The sequence below is a fragment of the Lasioglossum baleicum genome, chromosome 3 (genome assembly GCF_051020765.1).
Source record: "Lasioglossum baleicum chromosome 3, iyLasBale1, whole genome shotgun sequence".
NCBI lineage: Eukaryota > Metazoa > Arthropoda > Insecta > Hymenoptera > Halictidae > Lasioglossum > Lasioglossum baleicum.
This window is the reverse complement of record NC_134931.1, coordinates 2,202,466-2,222,730: the sequence shown is the minus strand read 5'-3', so window position 1 is coordinate 2,222,730 and position 20,265 is coordinate 2,202,466. Positions and strand designations below refer to the sequence as shown.

Here is a 20,265-nt window from a genome sequence, read left to right as displayed (position 1 = left end):
TGAATAAGAGAGGAGAATTACGAATTACGTTATAATGGATTGAATTATATTCGTAGATTTCTTTGTAGCCGCTTGAGAAAGTTTCCATCTCTCGGAAAAATCCAGAGTTCGTCGAATCAATTCGTCATGTTCCGCTTCACGTGACTGCAAATAACATAGAAAATAAATCGAGAATCTGTGCAGCTTTTGCGTATTAAAACGTATATTTTCACATTCTGAAGCTGGCACGCCAAGAAAGGCATACAGCTTTGTCGTTAAATAAGGGAAAAGGGAAACGAACGGTGAACTGAACCAGTTCTAATAGTACGTTACAGCGTTATACCAGTGTTATATATATATACGTATATATAAAACGATGGCTTCCGGTCTGCGAAATCTCTATACACAAACTGCACGCTACTGTTCTCGCGGTTTCGTCGCAGGTTTTACAGGCTTCGCGGATCTATAACGAGACGGTTTCACATTATCACTCGAAACAATAACACATCCGTGTATATTACTTGGGCTATGCAATTCATTTATTGTTACACCTTAATTCGTAGAAAATAATAATGATAATATACAATTTTTATGCTTTTGTTTCTTTTCTTTTCTCTTGGCATTTTTTCCTTTTTTTTTTTGATCAACAAAGATAATACAATTACAGTACTGACAATAATACAGTTACAGTATACGCCGAGACCGTGGGTTCTTCGAATAATCGGTTTTCAATTAAAATTGCCGGTCACCATGTACGAAGCATGAGGAAGAAAGTGTTCCTCGCGTCGTTCGTTTGTTCTCAATCGACGATACTGTCCCGGTCGGAACGCTAACATCATTTTCAACGAATTCGATGAAAACGATTCAGTCGATACAACGATCGACAGCACTATCGCCGGTTAAACGCAAAAGATCACGAACACTTTCGTATCCTGTAGGATGTCTCGCTTACGACAGCTATTGCAACATTGCAGCATTCGCATTCGTGAACATCGTGTATTTATTAATTTAACAACGACGAGCTTTAAGTTCAAAGAGGAAACTAACGACGTTTCAATGGCAGTGAGAGGAAAGCTGTCCCGCACAACGGAAAGCAACGAATTCCCTCAGGCTAAAAGTGAAAATGAAAGATGATCACTCTTAACAAGAGTGTGCATTGGCGTGTATGTGTATGTGTGTGTGTGTGTGTGTGTGTGTGTGTGCTATCAAGTTGCACAGTCAATAACGTAAAAAGATTAATCAGCGCTCGATGGGTCTCGATCGCGATCGTTCACCGATCAGAATCGTACGAAATCATTATGAACAAGCTCTCGAGTTGGCCTCGAAGCGTCGCCATAGTTAAACGGCCTACTCCTCGTCGTCAATCCTAACTTCTCCTCGAATGCACTCGTTTAACCTGTTGAACGAGGTAATTCGTTCGTGATCATTACTTTTTCATTTTCTTTTTAATCCGTCCGACAATTCCTTCTCCTCTCGGTCGTGGTACTATAAGGAGACCGTGGAAGTTATGCGTTCATACCACAAGCTAGAGAATCAAAAATCTTTTTTCGAAAAGTATTCAGTAAATGTGTAGCTTAGATATTCATAAAATGCACTTTAACCCTTTAAGCACTCGGAGCTATTTTAACTGGAAAACATTTAAGTATTGCATGCGTTATCATATCAATTTCGTACCCATGAAATTTAAAAGATCACAGAGAGTGAAAATAGTCGAACAAATGTTTAAATTTCATGAGTATGAAATTGAGATGAAACTTTCAGTAGGATTGGAGATGAAATTCCTCTCAGAGTCACCACTAAGGGTTAAAGGTGTTTACGAAGGAAATTCAGTCTTTTAATACAGATTCCTTCAAATTTTTATTTGAAAATTTATATTTGCATAAACTTGCACAATCAACCTGTAAATACTACGAATTTGCTTCCATATTTATTGGACAGTGACGCGCACAAGCATGATCGCAAGAAGTAATGGTTGCGATTAGAAGAATCTTATTCACCTCGTTTCAACAAAATTGTTGTTACTTTGATTTTATCCAGGAAACTCGCCTGATCAACAGGTTAAATAAGCATCGCCAACTTTTTCGAGCGAACACGTTCACGGTCTCGTTCGCGAAATTTACACGCGCGGAAAGCTCGTTTCCCATGGGAAGTTCGAGTCTCAAGTCGAATCGAACGGAAAATCTTTTGTTTGATCTTGAGTCTTATATAATCAGAAGCACATCCGCAAAATATGTACAGGTGGCCGACAAAACCGTGAACGCGTCGAGGTTTCTTTCTTTCTCGCAATGCAACTACCACAACTCGCAATCGATTTACAGCTTTCGATCGTCCCAGAAGGTTCTGCCCGGTAGAACCCAGCGGGAATCGTTTTGCGAGATGAGAAATTGCCAGGAAACGAGTCTGGCTTTTTTCTTGATGAATTGAGGCTCTTTGAAGCTTACAAATTGCAGTAGATTGTCCACCAAGTTCGTGTCGCTTTCATTTTACAGCGAATTTCTTCGTCCCGAGTCACGGATTTCGATTAAAAATCCACGACAATCCTCGGCTCTCGATTCTTATTATTGCAACTGAAGTTTGCTTATAAGCGATCTCTCGATAACAATTTCAATCTAATCTAACAATCTCTTTCGAGATTAATTTCCAAAAGAAGAAAGATTTCGTTCGTAAATTAAGTTACCTCGAATGACATAAATTTATTAATTCTTTTGGAATCGTTATGTACAAAAACGCTGAATATCTAGCAAAAACACAAATGTTTCTTATAAATGTTGAAAAATCGACAGCACCGTCGGCAAAGCAAAAATTGTTGTTCCCAGCGGATTTTGGAAAACAGAAATTCGCACGAACTCGTCGGACGATCCTCCGGCGAAAGGTTACAAATCGTTCTCTCGTTACACACACGCAGAAACAACGGAAACGCGGTACGTATTCTCGTAAAAGATTCTCGCAAAAATGACGAATTGCTTGGGGGTGGGAAAAAGGTTTCGCTGTTTCTTCTCCGGTTTATCACGGACCGTCGCCGTTTCGCAAAATCTGAATGTACAACGGGCGAAATCGACTGGTTCTCTTTCGCGTTTTCGATCCGATCCAATCCGATCCGCTCTCTGTTCACTGACAGAGCTCGCTGAACCCATTATTCTCGAGAAGAAACTTGCCGGAGCTACGCCGGAACGAGAATAGTCGAGTCGAATAATACAATAGCATCTTTTCTTTTCTTTTTCGTTCTTTTCGTTTATCACAAACTTTACAGAATGTATATAGATCGATTAACGGACATACTATCAAGGAAAAATTACATCCTATTTGTATATAATGATTAAGTTAAATTACGGAACGCCCTTAAGTGTTATTTAAATGCTCTATTGCACGGTGGAGGAATGATCGTCGTGTGGGGGCTTCGTTTGATCAGGTTCGCGAAATTTTGAAACTCGAGTCACGTAGAACGTCGAGTCGGCTTCCTATCAAATATCTCGGTTAATTAACTGATCTAATACTGATTTCTCCGCCTGGTCCGTACTCCCTTCTTCTCAATCAAACATCTCGCAAAACTGACAACATCCGACTGCGGATATTTATGCGAAATAAAAATTATGCCCGTCAATTACTAAAACAAAAGAAGCCAGATAAAAATGTTTCTCTTTCTTTAATTCAAAACAATGCATCGAGACTTTTGAAGTCATTTTTCGTCAGAAATGCATGACATCCGCAGTCCAGTCATCGTCGTCGTCGTCGTCTCGAGAGTATACATCTTGACAACAAACACAGGACGAAAAGAGAAAAAGATGTACACGTATATTTAATAGAAATGTACAGCAGTCCTTGACACGTTTACGCTGCCGCGATTGCGTTTCGCTAGATAGAAATGTAATCGGACCGCGGATCCTCGTGCAAATGTTTAACTCTAACAATTATACGATAACTCAACAAATTCGTTCCGACAAGAATCTGCTCTGCGAAAGTTGAATGCCAAGCGAAATGGAAACCACGTGAAATTTCGATACAGATGCATTAGATCCGCTGTCCATCCGTACAAAACGAAAATATACTGTGCGAACGAACAAGACATAAACTACTTTGACCATTTTTAACGCTGCCGTACGATTGGATAGATCTATCTCGTGTTTCAGAGTGCAATTCATCCTCCGCGCACGATCGGAGTTATAGCGATTGCTTCTGAATGCGATGAAGGCTCTTCCAACTGTGTTTGAAAATTTTGCAGATGAATTTCGTTTACTTTCGTCTCCGGTTTCGATAACTTTATTAATTAACACTTTGTATACCGGGAGCCTGTTACGTGATAAGTAGATAGCGGATCTTTATGCATTTATGGCTTCCGATAATTTTCAAAAAAGGTTCGAATATAAAATTCGACGGAATTTAGCACAACTTTTATTTATTTAATTTCTGCAAAGGCTACTACCACCGGAAATAAGATTTGCAAAAGTTGCAAACTGCATAAACATCCGCAGTCTGGTAATATAAGATTCTCAGCGAATGTTATGCTACTAGAAAAATTAACTAAGCAATCCTCGTTTACGAATTGGAAAATTTTTGAAAATATTATCTAGCGGTAGTTAACGTGTTAATTTTTTGGATTGTGGATTGAAACTCGGTGCTTACATTCTCTTCCGGTGGTAGTTCATGCGACGTGAGATTAAAATTTGAACTGTCATCGAATTTATGTCTCTCGAATGGTTAACCATTGCATATCGTAGTCCGTACAATCACGCCTCGAAAGATTCGAAAAATTTCTTCGTGAAGAATCGAAAATATCGCGAGAATTGAAGAAATAGTTCGAGTGCATTATCGTTGCACCGAGCGGAGAAGTTGAAAGGTCGCTGGTCGATACCCGCGGAGAAACCGAGAGGTCGATTCGAATCTTTCGAAGTGCTATTGCACGTGTATAAAACGTTGTAGATACTACATATAGTACGAATCGCCGTTGCAACCGAACGAATGTCTATCGTATTAGCTTCAACGAACAAATCGAACGATGAATTATGTGAAATAAATAATTGGTCTCCCGTTTACAATGCGCTCACGATTACCGTAAACACCGCGTTCGACGCTAGAACTGTTCTAACAACGAAAATTATATCGTAGAAGTGAATGAATTTATTTTTAACAAATTTTTCACGCCGTCCGTGTTTATGCGTTTATGACCAAAACGAGTAGATGGGATGCAAACCGGGAAAACGTTTGAAAAATTTCTACGCAATCTGTATGCAAATTTCCATTTTTATGGGTTGTTTATTCAAAGGCGCAGCAAGAAATCTTCATTTAGATGTTGAAACAATTTTTAACAGTAAAAATAAAGCGAAAAATTATTGTAGTTCGTATACATGTTTCTTGCGACTTTACAAAATTTGTAGACGTCATAAATGCATAAGATCTGCAGTCTAGTTTAATTACTCTCTACATGCTACGTTATTTTGTCGCACGTTTGTTATCCGCTGGTTTAAGTCTGATTTCCAGTTAAAAAATTCGTGTATTACTATTTTGCAATTTTCTCAACGTCATACATATTTCCAGTTACATATGTTTCGTTGAAAAAGAAAAGAAAAATAAGGTGACGGAGAGCTAAGGATGGAAATAAATATCTGTTTATCTCCTGCCTCTCGCGAGAGCGAGGCAGAGAACGTTTATTTCATATAAAAATCCGGATTCTAGCAATTACTATAGCAGTTCTAGCGTGTAACGCGCGAAGGTTTTTGTGAAACGTAACGAGGGGTGGGAGGGAAAGTGTCTATGAAAATGTTTCAAACGTACACCGTGTAATTGTGTTGCATCTGTCGAAAAAAGAACTAAGAAAGAAAGAGAGAAACAAAAAATATATATATGTACATATATGTGTATACCATATAGAAAAATTCTTTTCGACCGAGAAGCGTTTCAGATCTGGATGCTCGAAAAATCGCGCGACTCTTCTAATGATACTTGAGCCTGAAGTCTCAACAATAAACAAAGAAAAAAAGAAACTATTTCACAATCGAAACGACGCATTGATTTCATTGTCTACGTCTATGTGTACAGCAAATGGTTCAACGCAAAAGGATCACGTTCCTCGAGGTTCGACAAAGAGAAACTAGTTTTATCAAACAGATAATCTAGTTTTCCTTCACTTCTTCTCCTTACTCTCTTTTCTCATTCTTCTTTTTCTGTTTTCTATTCCAAAATTCCCTTTTTTAACTCTCTCTCTCTCTCTCCCTGGCTCTCGACTCGCTAAATGAAATTCTCTTAGTGGTATTAATCGTTATTATTGTTGTTGTTATTATTTCGTTACTATATTCGTAAACGGTGTATTCCGATACACATATTCACGTGCGTGTTCGCTGTTCACCTGCAGCATTGTAATACATCGATATACAGAATACAGTAATGAATGATTCACGTATACACGCACGTACGTTTGCGCGTATCCATGAGCGAAACAGAACACGCAGTACACGCATACCTACGCGCGCATATATACAAGCATATATATAATATATGTATATGTATATATATATATATATACTTATATATACACAGGTATATACATACAGCTACATATTGTACGTGTCTGTATGCATATAGACGTGTATATACGTAATGTATATGTATAAGCATTATGTACAACGTTTCTCATGATATCGATCACGCAATTCTGAAAACAGCAATTAATGTGTGCTACCTAGTATTAGCTAAATTAATTATTTAATTATTATCATTATTATTCAATTATTATAATAATATCTATTTTTATACATAGTATAAGAGTATGGATCTTCCTCCTTTGTCCTCTCTTTTTTTTTTCTTTATCTACCGAAAACAGGTGCAGCTCAGATGCAACTCGAACAACCGTCGGTGCACAACCCCATCCGAGCTTTGAACAGCGGGATGGAGTGGGGGGGAGATGATCACGCGTGAATTTTTTTTCCCGTACGATGCATAAATATTAGTAAAAAAAAAGGAAAAGAAGAAAAAAGAAAGAACGAAACAACCTCATCGGTGCCGAAGGGGTTAATCGATATTATTGAAAGACCGTAGATCGCCTAGCCTGTCTCTTGTATCAAAATCATATGTACAGAATAATTAATACAAAAAAAAAAAGAAAACAAAATCACCGCTTTAGTGGCTGCGATACCGGAGGCGCAGCGAAATTTCCCGTTTTCGCTTTTTCCCCAGCGAGATCGATCCGAACGCGGCCACTCTCCTTTTTACTCTCGACCGTTTTTTGCTTTTTCACCGCGAAACAAAGGACTGCACAGGTAGGCCTTGAAGCATTCGTTGTTAGAAGAACAAGAGGCGAAGGGGAAATTCAGACGGCGAACACGGTAAAGAACGCAACTGAGAGAACGCTTCTAATTTGAATTGTAGCGGTAGAGAGTGTCGTCTCTCTACCTCCAGCTCTAGGAGCCACCTCTAGGGCCACCACTAGAGGCGGGGTGTTTACGGAGAACGGGACAAGGAGGCCTGCTTTCGCACGCCCAAGTTTCTGTTAATAGTTTGTTCAGAGCGGAACCGACAACAATTCCTATTTATAGCTGTTAAGAGTGCGGGAAGTCGATGGTATGCGTCTCGTTGCCGAAGATCAAGCGCAGCCTTTTCATCGGCGGCGGCGGTGGGTCCAAGTTCAGCTCTCGTTTCTTGTGCCGTCTCTCCCGGTCCCGAGTTTTATGCTTCTTCTTACGTCTGCTTCGTTCCACGCCCTCCACGCGCAACACTTCGTACTCGGGCTCGTAGCTGTCCTCGCTGAGACTCGTCCCCGACTCCACGATGTCCTCCAAAACCGGCGAACGCTTCATACGCAGGGTCAGCTTTAACCGACCAGTCCTCTCCGGCGTGGTCGGACAAACTTGGCAGTTCGTCGTACTCGTCTGCCACTGGCACTCGGTCAAGCTGGCCGGTTTTTGTGCATTTTCGTTGTTATATGTTGATAATCTGCAAAAACCCATACGTCAACTCTTCCACTCTTTCATACTTCTTCCTCTTCACCTTCGAATGACCTTCAGCAGGATGAAAATAGATACAATCTTTCTATTTCCATCTATTTTCGTACTCAAGGTCGCGCGAAGGTCACAATTATAGTAGTAGGTTATCGAATTCGTGTCGAACATGACTGTTATGTGTGCTGGCAGTAAAAATATAATCTCGATAAAATTATTCCCACCACAATATATCTTTTCAAGCTAAATAATTTGTCCTGCATTAAAATGGGACACCCAGTATAATCCAAGAAAGTTCACCTCTAGAAAAGTGGTTTGCCCGTTTAAAAATAACCACGTATTTCTCTGACATTTTTGTTCTACTATCGATAACAATGGAGATACTTAAAGTGCTCGAATTAGATGGACTCAATTTCACGCTGTCCCTCTTTACTTCAGCTTGTAAAAACTGGCTAGCCAATGAGAACAAGACCCTGAAGCGTTACTCGCCGCTTCGGAGCGTCTCTCGAGCGACGCGACGCTACAGAGAGATATCATAGAAACGTAAAAGCAACGTCGATTGATTCACCTTTTCAGACTTTCGCCGTCGACCGAGTTCTCCCTCGATTGACTGCTGCCGTCCGAGTCTGCGAACTGATTTTGATTACAACTCGCAGGCGGCCAGGGCTCCTGCGGGACTAATACTGGCGGCTCGGCTTTATTGCATTCGTCGTTATATTGCATCTCTTGTAAATGGGACGTGAGCACGGACGCCTGGCGAGTGGACTCCTGCTTCGTCCGTCGCATGATCGACGGTATTCTAATATCCTCCAGATTGCTCTCCTTTTCGCTAAATTCGTAGATATCACCTTGAATACCGGAATCGTCGTCGGCCACGCCGATGTCGGTGCTCGGGATTTTCTGCCGATCCCTTTTTTGATTTCTCGTCAGACGGCTCTTCGCTTTCGCCGCTTTGCTGCGGGTCTTCGAGACAGACGTGATCCCGTTGTCTCCGGTTTTATGCTCGCCCATTGCCTCCAGTTCCTCCTTCAAACCGGACAAGACAGACCTTTTATCGCTGAACAACTTTTTCCGACTCTTATGCGATCTCGACGTAGCGTTCGATATTTCATGCTGCTCCAAGGACTGTTTCAACAGAAAATTCTGACTATCCTCTAAGAGATTGTGGCTGGTTGCATTGCTGTAACTATTGGTCGCCATTACACCGAAGTCCGAAGCACTTTCTTGGCATGGCTGCGTCCGAGAATCCGCATCCGTTGCGCACGATTCAACGACGGTCGGTTTCTCGATGTTCATCTCTGTATTCTCAACGTTCACTATGTACACATCGTTCTTAAGTAATAAGTCGTTTTGATGAGTCGTCAATACCGCACCATGACAGTCGACAGTTTTCTCGCCGTCGGTTTCCATGCTCGAATTGTCCTCAATGAAATTTGTTTCACTGTGCTCATCGTTCACAGAGAACTTGATGGGCTCCGGAATAAATTTATTGAACTTGCCAGCCTGGTTCTGCACCAGACACTTGATCAACGTGGCCGAATTGATTTGATCGCTAGTTTTATGCTCCCTGGTAGGGTTTTGAGCGGCGAACAGTGCGGGAATATTTCTATCGCTTTCGATAATGACGTTCTCAGGCGATTTTACGCGAATCGGAGGCGTCTGCCCCGCAATCTCGCAGAATTCATCCGTTTTCGTCGGTTCGTAATTGGCTACTTTGTTCTCGTTGGAGTCTTGCTGTTCCTCCAGTTCTAGAAGATTTCTGAGACAACTGTCCGACTTTATTGCTGTTACGGACACGCTGTTCCCGTCCTCAGAATGTCCAGTTGGGGATAAACTATAGCGACAAGTCCTAGACTGGTACTTCTCTTGTGGGATTAATTCTTTGTTACTAGCCACGTCTAAATGATCGAAACGAGTTGCTTCGGGTATGGAACTTACATGAACTGAATCACAGGTATTTGTACTATAATGATCTTTTCTAGAATCGGAAGCATTAACATTACCTATTGAATTAGAGTTAACTTCTACGTCGCCTGTTTCTTTCTCGTCGAACGACGATTCGCAATCCAATTCTCGGTTATCTTTCAAAAGCATTGGTGGACACTCTTTCTGTACGTCGGAGCAAGTCGACGACTGTTCTATCATGTCATGGTGCGAGGACTGAACATGGCAAATGTCGTGTATCTCTTCGTTCAAGTTGTTCTCCGAATGTGGTTTATGAAGTCTCGAGTATACCACTTCCTCGGTTACTTCCACTCTGTCGGAATCCTCTTTGCGATGACTTATATCTTCTATCTCGATGTTCTTCGCTATGGAACCGTTCAAGGGAGACCTAGCTTTTTCCGAAACTCTGCTCTTTTTCGTCTCCGTTCGTTTGTGCAGCCTGCGAATCAAATGCGAAGCAGAATTTCGCGTTAATCGTCGGCGACGATTACGATGACCTTGACAGTGACATATGTTATCAATAGAATAAAAATAGAAGTCAAATAAAAAGTGTATTCTTTCTTCGATAATTTTGAAAGGTTGAGAATACTGCATTGATTCTCTTAAATGTTTGTCAGAAATGCCAGTTATCAATTATTCGAACTAGGTTAAGAGGATGCCCTTGACAACATATGTCAAGGTCAAAGTGATCAGAGCTACCTTCCCATAAAGTAAATACAGTAATTTTTAGTTAATGTTTAGAGACATATTGTACATCGAGACATTACTGTAATTACTCGAGATGACGTGCAGTCTCACCTGGAGGCCCTAAGGGTTTGATTGTTTTTCACATTGTTCTGATGGCCGTTGTTATTGTCGAATTTACTAAGCTGCTTATTTCGTAGGTTTCTCGTCACGGAATTGGTAATGGCGGATGGGTGCGGTCGTGATGCTTGCAGCACGTTCTCCCCATTGTTTATGCTCGGCTGTTGCTGGGCGATGTCAGAAAACCGACAACCTTGCGCGATCAACAATTCCGCGTCGTACTTCGTCAAACCCTTCCTCCGTAGCTCCTTCATGCTGAGACTCTGCGGTGCAACTGCTGCGTTACCAACCAGCACCGCGTTCCTTTCTGTTAACGCAGTGTCCGCTTGTTGTTTATTGCGATTCAATGGCTGCTGTCTATGTTTCGTACGATTAATACGATTGTCCGTTTCCCTCAGTCGATATCCTGCAACAGTTTTTCCCATTCGTTAGTAACAAATATTTATTTCACGAGAATAAATCAATAAACGAAGTTGAACAATTCGAACTGAAGTCAACTTGTAGAAAGTACCAGAGGAGAGCTCTTCGCCAGGCTTTTGCTTTTCGAAAGCTCCAGTTCCTCTCCTTTCGCAGGTTTCACATTCGCAGTAACAGTTACCATCCCCGAAGAAGTCTTCCCCATAGAAGCATGTTATTTCCTCGCCCACTTCGATGTCCCGAAGTACCTTAACGCAAGCTGTGTCTCTTCCTGTTGCCACAAACTGTATTTTATAGAAATTACATGGAATTAGCGAATAGCTGCAACAGGATAAAAAGAGAAGTAAACTGGATATACTTATCGACCTTGCAGTTAGCCCTACAGTCGTGGTTAATGTACGCCGCTGGACCCAACCACAGTTGTGCACAATTCTTCCTACAGCTAAACATTACAGAAAAATCGTTCTTGCCGGGATGAAGTAACGCTGCTTCCTCCTGAAACGTCATTTCACGAGTAAATGGAAATTTCAGTTCCGCCCGCTTCTTCTATCATCGCTAACAAACCTTTTCGCTGAGCTCAGCGATACAACCAACTAGACAAGATATTTTGTCGTGCTTCAACCATTTTCGAGTTGCACAAATTTTGGCACCTTTTTGACCCTCTAGAGAATATCTATAACACGGTTCTATTGCAAATCCAGAATCCTTGTCGAAAACTCGTAAGTATCGGTAAATCTACACAAAAAAGAAGAAAATACAGTTGGTTTCAGCAGACTTAAATAGGTCACGGTAAATATTTCCTTTTCGCAAACATGACTCACGTGCTTCTCCAGATTGATCTGTTGCTGCTTAGATTTTGTATGCGGAAGCCGTGCACCCCAATCACCACCCATCAACTTTTTGTATGTCTTCTCATAATTTTGCGTTTGAATAAATTCACAGATAATTTTTTTCAGTTCTTCTTTATTTGCTTTGAGTGGTCTGTACCTTTATAATGAAATAACCATGTTTATAGACATTCGAGTTATTAAGAGAACATCTTATATTTCCTCGCATAGATATTTACCTAATGTTCATTTTATGGGTGGTAAATCCTAAATAAGGATCTAACACCAGAGAAGTTGCTAGGTCATCGTTGTCGGAGAGTTCCTTGGGCGTCATGCCACCGCAACTGCCAACATTGTTAGGTTGCATTTTGGCACCCACCGACCCACCTAATCTTTGCTCCTGCTTCCGTACTATAGCTGCTGAGCTTTGAATGGACGAGCAATCCACCACCATTCTGTAATCTGTACTGTTACTGCGGAAAAGAAAGGGCTCGTTTTACATTTCACAACAACATAAGAACAACCACATTAAACACAAATTATTTCACATGTCTCCGTTACAAATGACAATCTCATTGGTATTAAATATCCTGTGCTAACTATGCAGAGTATACGCACGGAATTACCTTGAACGTATGCTAGAAACGTTTATTTACAAAATGACACTTTAACTGGACAAAACGGGTGCGAGTGTGACAAATCACGGAAAGATCAGTGACACAAGATACATCGAAGCGAAGAAACGGAAAGATCATTACAAGATGAGATGCACTGATTTTAGGTTCACATGGTGACGTTTCGTGGACGAACAGGTAAATTGTAAATACACGAAACTCGAGGCAAAACGAACGAAAGCGATGAAGAGAAAAATATAATTGTTCGGTAAAGAATGCACTGCTAAAAATTTCGGGACGTCAACGCATCGATTGTATCGGTGAATTTGTTTGCGAGTCGCGTAAACGTTAAATAATCGAGAGACAAAGCATGTGCGGGGACCGGAGCAGCGGCACGTCGGTGTTAGGTATTGTTTCAACAATATAACACGAATATCTGGAGATCATGCTCGTGAACTCTAATGGCGCAGACGAGCCAGAGCGCTCCTAGAGGCACGCTGCGCTCCAATTTATCCAGAGAATTTCCGTTCTTCCAACGAAACTCGAGAACGATCGAAATGTCCCATCTCGATCCTGGAACCGCACTTACCTTAAAGAAACTCTCCTGACAATAGAAAACACGCATTTTGCTAGCAATCTCGGACTTTTTTCGAATAGGACGAAGACGCGTTCGGATCTATCATGGCAGTTCTACTATAGGCACGCACACTTTCCCTATTTTCGTGCTGTAAAGGTACTGATCATTGTAACTGAATCGCTTCGATCCTCTCGTAACTCGAACGGAACTCAGCACACGGTTTGTCGAAACAAATCCAGAAAGGATGACCATTTAATCGTGAATGCAAGCGAGAAAATCCATGTTTTGGAACTACAGAATGTCGCGAACGTCATACATATATATGTCTTGAACACATCGGTCTAGTAACATTTCTGACTTTACCGAGCTGCCTGAATTACTCTAAAGCTTTCGCAGCCCCGAATTTCCTCGGAACGATCCACGAGCAGCTTGTTGAGAAATTACATAGCTCTGTGTGTGGATACGAGCTGCACGCTCGGTCCGATATACATTTTCAGTGAACATTTCTTTCTGTCCCTTGTCAGAATCGAGCTGAAGTTGTCGGAGACATTCATTTGGTAACGTGAGATTTGAAAGATGTAACACTGCGTTCCCATGACAACCGTTTTGATATTTCACCGTTCTCTCCGTAACAAACTCTAGCGTTAATCGATTAATATTTTTCATTTGATTGATTAATTATTGCTCGCAACTGGAGAGGATTATTCGTGGATAATTGCGATCGATTCGATCGACTGGTGCAATTCAGTTGCCGATCGCTCGCTAATAAGTATATTAATAATCGTTGATCGTTATTACTTTTTAACTTGTACCGTCAAATATTTAGGTAATAAATAAGTAACTCACTCATCTATTCAATCGATGATTAAATGATTAATTAATTGCGACTGACCATAGAGTAAATGAAAAATTTCATCGCTAACCTTCATTGATAAGTTTACATTTTGTTTGTAATCGTTAATTGCAGTTACGTTGAAATAATTGCAATAGGAATGATCACGATATCTGCGAATTTTCATTGTTGATTTTCATACTTTGAAAATGTGCATAACGATCACGTGTATAAGTTTAGATATACATATACGTAAGGGAATTAGTGCGTGTGATAAGGAATTAAATAATTCCTACTACTACTATAGAAGCTGGTAAAAAAAGTGTAAATTAATTTTTATTAATGAATTAATTTTTTCTACAGCATTTGTTAAGAATTCAGTTCCGCAAGCTTTCGTAAATAAAATAATGAGAAATGCAGAAAACGGATGACAAAGAAACACATAAGAGAAATTAACTGTAGTATTATCGCAGGAGCGGCTTATCAGCGAAACAGCTGATACTTTGGATTCAAACGAGAAGTTAATACACCCAATGAATACGTGAACTATGATTTCCACATTTATCGCTATCAGTAATCGTACTTGAACTGTTACCAATCAATGAATAATATCTCGTTTTATCAATGACACACATGTGTACGATTCATGGTCAATTTCCTCGCTAACGTCTTATAATTCAGGAAGCACAATAAGACATTAGGGGAAGGTTAAGAAACAGTTATGTTTGCAATGATTGGCTGACAATTTACAACCGCGACAGTGCTGCCGTCGCTGTCAGAGACAAGGGAGACAAGTGGAGACAAGCATGGAGACAAGGAACTTTACTGCAGCAGTGACTTTGAACCTGTTCCAATGAATTGATGTATAAATTATATCTTTGCAAAAGTTATAGCTTCCCTCTGTACATGGTTCTTATTCAATATTTCGTTCAGCACAAAAAAATCGTGAAAAATATTCAACAAAAAAATTATAAAAAGTATGTACAATGATTTCTCCAGGGAAGATATATGTAACATTCAATTTGGTTTCTATATCTTGCAATTGATGCAGACAATTTTTATTTTGCATAAAGATCCACAGTCTAATTATCATAACAAATACATTAGTTTTACATACGTAAAATTGTAATTTTTCAATGTCCTGCTTCGCAACCATACGAACGATTTTGTATTTCCCGCTCATCGTCTCTTCTCGTCCTCGAACGCCTGCGCACAGACCGGTGCACGATGAGGTGGTGGGGAGAGAAAATGCGACGTCAGAGGGGTCGCGAAGCGCGACGTTTGAGAGACAGTGTCTCTATTTAAACGCGCGTGCGTATTTTACATGAGATATCCACAAATCTGTGCTGTGAATATCATTATGTAAATACAGAATTTACAAAGCTGAAGTTTCAGAGTTCCAGACGACTCGTACAATCAACAAATGGACTTTCCTTCTTTTTACAACGCTTATATTAGTTTCTTATCGGATAAGGAGCAGTAGATGGGCCACAGTCTCAGTGAAATCACGTGCTAACCTATTCTTCTCATTAAAAATAGCAAAGATCGGTTATTAATACAATAACAACAATGACAGACGAATTAACAGACAATGGGAACCAATATTTAAAGAGCGTAAAAGATGGTGTAATTGATTTTGTTGCTGGATCACTTGGTAAAAACACACAGCTTTTACATTTGTCAAATTATAAGTCTATTATTTTCTAACAAAGCTGTGTTTCAATTTTAATTCGTGATCAATTACGTGTTCTAATTACATATTCAATTGTATAAATCGAAATTCTCGATTTAATTTACAGATAGTGGAATAAAATTTGTTATTGCTCGATGTAAAAATATCGTGTGATTCGTTCAAAACTTTCTGCTGTGATTCGATCATTTGTAACTGACATTTGAAATCGCAAAGAGAACGTCTAATGAAAGTGTTATATATTTTAGTTTAAGATGAAGGAAACGCGAGTATTCTGTATTTCTATATTTTTCTTTTACTTATTATTTCAAGGTGGGACAGCACTTGTGCTTGTCGGGCAACCATTAGACACTGTTAAGGTAAAGATGCAAACATTCCCTTCCATGTACAATGGAATGGTTAATTGTATCGTTAAGACAATGAAAACGGATGGAATAATGCGTGGTTTATATGCAGGAACTGTGCCTGCAGTGGTTGCTAATGTTGCAGAAAATTCAGTTCTATTTGCAGCATACGGGGGATGTCAGAAAGTCATTGCAAATATAATAGGTAAAATCATTATCATCGCGGAGACGAGATCACTAGCTATGTATTAGCTTACAAAAATATGTTTCTGTAGGAGTGAACAAGGTGGAGGATATGACGCCTTTAGGAAATGCATGGGCCGGGTTTTTCGCTGCTTTTTTTTCCTCGTTAACATTATGTCCGACGGAACTGATAAAATGTAAATTGCAAGCGATGAAAGAACTCGAAAAAGAAACAAAAAAACTGAAGACTTCAGCTAGGGTAATTTAAAGGGCAAATCCTTTGAATTGCGATACGGCATAAATATAACTATCATCTGTAATCGAATTATCTTTTTTTTTTAGAAACGTATTAGCTCATGGGGATTAACGAACCAAATTATTAAGGAACAAGGAGTACGGGGCCTTTTCAATGGCTTGTCGTCGACCATAGTACGTGAAATGCCTGGATATTTCTTTTTCTTTGGAGGTTACGAAGTCACACGAACACTACTCGCAAAACCAAATGAAAATCGAAACGATATCGGCTGGGAGAAAACTATGGTTGCTGGTGCCGTTGGCGGCACTATACTATGGCTCGTAATATTCCCAGCGGACGTAGTGAAAAGTAGGATACAGGTTAGTTTCGTACGCCATTAATGTACACGTGTGTATACGCAACAAGCGCGACATTCAAATTGCAATTCTGTTCGAAGGTGAAAAATCTGAACGAACCGGCTTTAAAAGTAATGCGAGACATTGTCAGAATAGAAGGTTTTACTTCGTTGTACAATGGTTTGAAGCCAACCTTAATAAGGACTGTACCAGCGACGGCGACATTATTCGTTACCTACGAATATTCGAAACGATTGATGGAAACCTATTTCAAGTAACAGCTACAATGAAATTTGTATTCATCAATTTCACTTACATCGAACTGAGAAATGTGGTTACTGAATGATTATATATTTATATGCATATGTAAGTATTATAATATAAATATTCTCGTGCCAATGTAAATAATGCGATATCAATTGTAATAAAAACTGTATTACTAAATGTCTGCTACAACATGAAATCAGAAGTGTACTTGCCTCTTTCAGCTGAAGCATCATTACCACTGGGAAATGAATACAAAATAAGTAACACTATTTCTTGTCTTTTTTTTTCTGACTACATATTACGGAATTTAATCTTTCCAATAATCGACAGGTTCATGTTCCAAAACTAATTTTTCCAAATAAGAACATTTTTCCTCCTTACTCTCATATTTGTCCCACTCAACTTTATAGAGCTGCAAGAATTTTGATAAATTCGTTTACATTACGCTTTAATAAATTCATTATCAATTGAAAGATATTTGCAATATTACCGGAATTGGTATATATCCGATAGATTGGAGTTGCCTGAGTCTTGCACGCACTGGACCGCTATATTCGTCATGATTCATTACTCGAGAATGATAACTCAACGGAACTAATATTTTCCACTTTATATTCGGTACTCTTTTAATCGTTCCGTTTGGAATCTCTGATAAAATTGGTTGGGCTGGGACGCATTTGTTTTGCTCGTCGAAACCAATGATAACGTCGCTGATATAGTAATGCGGCAAAATGTAATCGAAGTGAACATCTGGGCCAAAGACCTCCTATTGTAATCAATTTAAGCGATCAATATCTGCAGTAGCTTGAAATATCTTTTATGGGCATGCTTTCGTAACGAACGTACCTTGCACATGTATAAAAGTTCCGTTCGAAACCTCAAATAAGCGTAACCCTCGTCGACACTCTCCCTAGCACAAAATTTCTGCAAAAATAATGCCGTCGAGCGTAAAGAAGCTTTCAATGTACTCTGAATGAAGAGTTATTAAATAATACCTTTACTAGACAAGTACGCAATTCGTCGTTCAGCAGCGGACCTGTATAATTTGGTAATTCTATTTCAACAGTACAAGCAAGAATTAAGAAATCGCTTGTTAAATACCACATATTGTTCTTGTGTGCGTTTATAAGATACGCGGGTTCAAATATAAATCTAAGCAGCTCTTCCGAGTAGATCTTTTTATACGATAAATATGTGAGAATGTGAAAAATAACTTTTGGATGCCTGTAATGCATTGTATAGAACAAATTAATATTTGTTTGAATTCCTGGTAAGAGTATATTTAAGACAAACTTACTGCATAAATTCATTTGCCCTAACGGTTTTATATGTAGACAATAACAAATCCAAAATCCTTTTACAAGCATCACGGTATTCAGAAGACGGACTAATTGTACAGATAGCATAAAGAATCCTTTCAATATCTTTCAATCTTGCCGTTGAAAATTCCTTTTCTAATCTATATTCAAACTCAATATTAATAGTCTTAAGAATAAACACATGATAATGATCACAAACAATAGTGATAACTAGACTGCAGTTCTTCATGCATTTACGAAGAAATTGGTTGGGTGAAATCTATCCCTGCTTCCCACAATCGATGCAGAATATTTTTATTTTGCATGAAGATCCACAGTCCTGTGATAACTATTGTTTTACGCTAAACATAACTTACCTGTCACTAATATGCTTCATTACAACAGGATCGTATACACGCAGAGAAGCCATTGTTTGAGCAACGTGCATTAAAAGGAGCAACGAGCGATTTTCCATGTCCGAGCGAAATTGTACCAAAAATTTATTAAGTTCATCTTGAATATTGAGATTGGCGCTGTATCTAAAAACATGTACACATGTGTTAGTTATTTCAATAAGAATAAACAAGATCATTTAATAAAAACTACCTTTTCTCTACCTCATTTGCTTCATTACTGCTGCTAGGGTCAAATCTTGCATGGTAAATACATTGTTTGTAACTTTTTCCATGATCTGCTCGACCAACTGTGAATTCTGAATTTTTCTTCTCGACATAAAGAAGCCTCTACACGCGATGCCTAACTCGTCAGCCGAAACTTCTGATAATTTCTCTAACAATTGGCACTCGAGCTCGAACATCTGCAGATTGGGAGCTTTGCACATGCTCATGTAAAATAGAACTTGAATCATCTCTTTACCGCTTAGTTTAAACATTTTCGATGCCACCTTTCTTAAGCTGCGCCACATATATTGGGCGCTGTACAACTGCAGTTGATAAAATGCATCTATTGTAAATAACAGCTCCTTGATGTCCGCGGAAAAGAAACGTTGCATACATTGTTTACTCAATTCTTTGGTAAAAGAAGCATAAGGTTTCATTTCTAACCACTTGCTATTCATTACAATTAGATACGGCATTAACATATGGATTTCCTTGTCGCTGAATGCAGACAGTTTCGTGGTGAGATTGTTTAAAATATTTTCGTACATCTCGTCCAGCAGACACGAGCCGTTCAAATGATAATGTGCTAACTTTTTCATGGCGTTTAAACAAGTCAATGAACTTTCTTGCGTCCAGTTCATGTTAACTATCGTCTCGACTTCGTCCGCGCTGACAATAAATGTTGATTTAATAGGAGGGACTATAGTCTCGGTGTAATTCGATGATTCTTGTAAATACTTATGCATTTGCCTATGTTCGGACAACTTTCCAACGACATTGCGCGGAGGTTCGTCTTGGTTATATGCAATATTCGTACTTGTTCGGTACACGAGAAACCGTTCATGTTCCTCTGGAAATCTTTGAAGTGTAATGAAATTTCTTTTGTTCCACTCATTATTGCTACACGGCACGTGGCTCGATTGTTTATATAATCTCAAGTCGAACAATTTTCGAACATTGCCGCGTCTGCAATTTAAAATCCTGTTTACGATAACACTCATTGTTCCGATCGACTGAAACGACGCAATTTTCTAAATGTACATTTCTTTTATTGTTTTCAACATATTCCGGCACACAACCGTAAATGCATGTGCTCGACGGCTCGACTTGAAGCTGCTTGAAGCTAGACAAAAATACAAAACACGTGACTCATTCAGGAGCGTATCGAGGCGCTGAAATTTTTGGGGAAAGGGCATCAATGGCATCGATAGATTAAAATTTTCGTTGCTCAATTCGTGAATCGTCAAATGAATCGTTTAAATAATGAGCAGAATGAACTGTCTTGCTTATAAGATTACGAATGCTTTGAAGGACTTTTGTCCAGGGTTATTTGAATAGGTACGGTCCTAC

The 20,265-nt window shown here is 39.5% G+C and overlaps 3 protein-coding genes across 8 annotated transcripts; 1 reads left to right on the top strand and 2 right to left on the bottom strand.

Moving 5' to 3' along the window:
- Window positions 1-492: 492 nt before the first annotated feature.
- Hmt4-20 (Histone methyltransferase 4-20) lies at window positions 493-13,645 on the bottom strand. Of its 4 annotated transcripts, none has more exons than XM_076447249.1 (9): window positions 13,454-13,645; window positions 12,139-12,372; window positions 11,894-12,059; window positions 11,637-11,807; window positions 11,439-11,567; window positions 11,167-11,356; window positions 10,650-11,061; window positions 8,476-10,290; window positions 493-7,902 (listed from the first exon to the last, which is right to left on the bottom strand). In XM_076447249.1, exons 2-9 carry the CDS (start codon window positions 12,351-12,353, stop codon window positions 7,509-7,511), a joined length of 3,492 nt encoding a protein of 1,163 aa, XP_076303364.1. In that variant the 5' UTR covers window positions 12,354-12,372; window positions 13,454-13,645; the 3' UTR covers window positions 493-7,508. The 4 variants fall into 4 exon arrangements, with proteins under 4 accessions (XP_076303364.1, XP_076303365.1, XP_076303362.1 ...); XM_076447250.1 differs by lacking the exon at window positions 13,454-13,645 and adding an exon at window positions 12,526-13,425; XM_076447247.1 differs by lacking the exon at window positions 13,454-13,645 and adding an exon at window positions 13,103-13,425.
- A 1,575-nt stretch (window positions 13,646-15,220) lies between these two features.
- On the top strand, window positions 15,221-17,282 carry LOC143221764 (mitochondrial ornithine transporter 1). 2 transcript variants are annotated; one of them, XR_013011849.1, is made up of 6 exons: window positions 15,403-15,576; window positions 15,925-16,161; window positions 16,232-16,398; window positions 16,482-16,754; window positions 16,832-17,096; window positions 17,219-17,282. XR_013011849.1 is itself a non-coding variant. In XM_076447252.1 (5 exons), exons 1-5 carry the CDS (start codon window positions 15,492-15,494, stop codon window positions 17,006-17,008), a joined length of 939 nt encoding a protein of 312 aa, XP_076303367.1. In that variant the 5' UTR covers window positions 15,221-15,491; the 3' UTR covers window positions 17,009-17,177. The 2 variants fall into 2 exon arrangements, 1 of the variants encoding a protein (XP_076303367.1); XM_076447252.1 differs by lacking the exon at window positions 17,219-17,282 and having other exon boundaries at window positions 15,221-15,576; window positions 16,832-17,177.
- Window positions 16,717-20,058, bottom strand: LOC143221763 (uncharacterized). 2 transcript variants are annotated; one of them, XR_013011848.1, is made up of 8 exons: window positions 18,913-20,058; window positions 18,673-18,834; window positions 18,295-18,456; window positions 17,993-18,221; window positions 17,844-17,921; window positions 17,488-17,763; window positions 17,210-17,409; window positions 16,717-17,011 (listed from the first exon to the last, which is right to left on the bottom strand). XR_013011848.1 is itself a non-coding variant. In XM_076447251.1 (7 exons), the coding sequence occupies exons 1-7, from the start codon at window positions 19,914-19,916 to the stop codon at window positions 17,305-17,307; spliced, it is 2,016 nt and encodes a 671-aa protein (XP_076303366.1). In that variant the 5' UTR covers window positions 19,917-20,058; the 3' UTR covers window positions 17,146-17,304. The 2 variants fall into 2 exon arrangements, 1 of the variants encoding a protein (XP_076303366.1); XM_076447251.1 differs by lacking the exon at window positions 16,717-17,011 and having other exon boundaries at window positions 17,146-17,409.
- Between the last annotated feature and the right edge of the window lie 207 nt (window positions 20,059-20,265).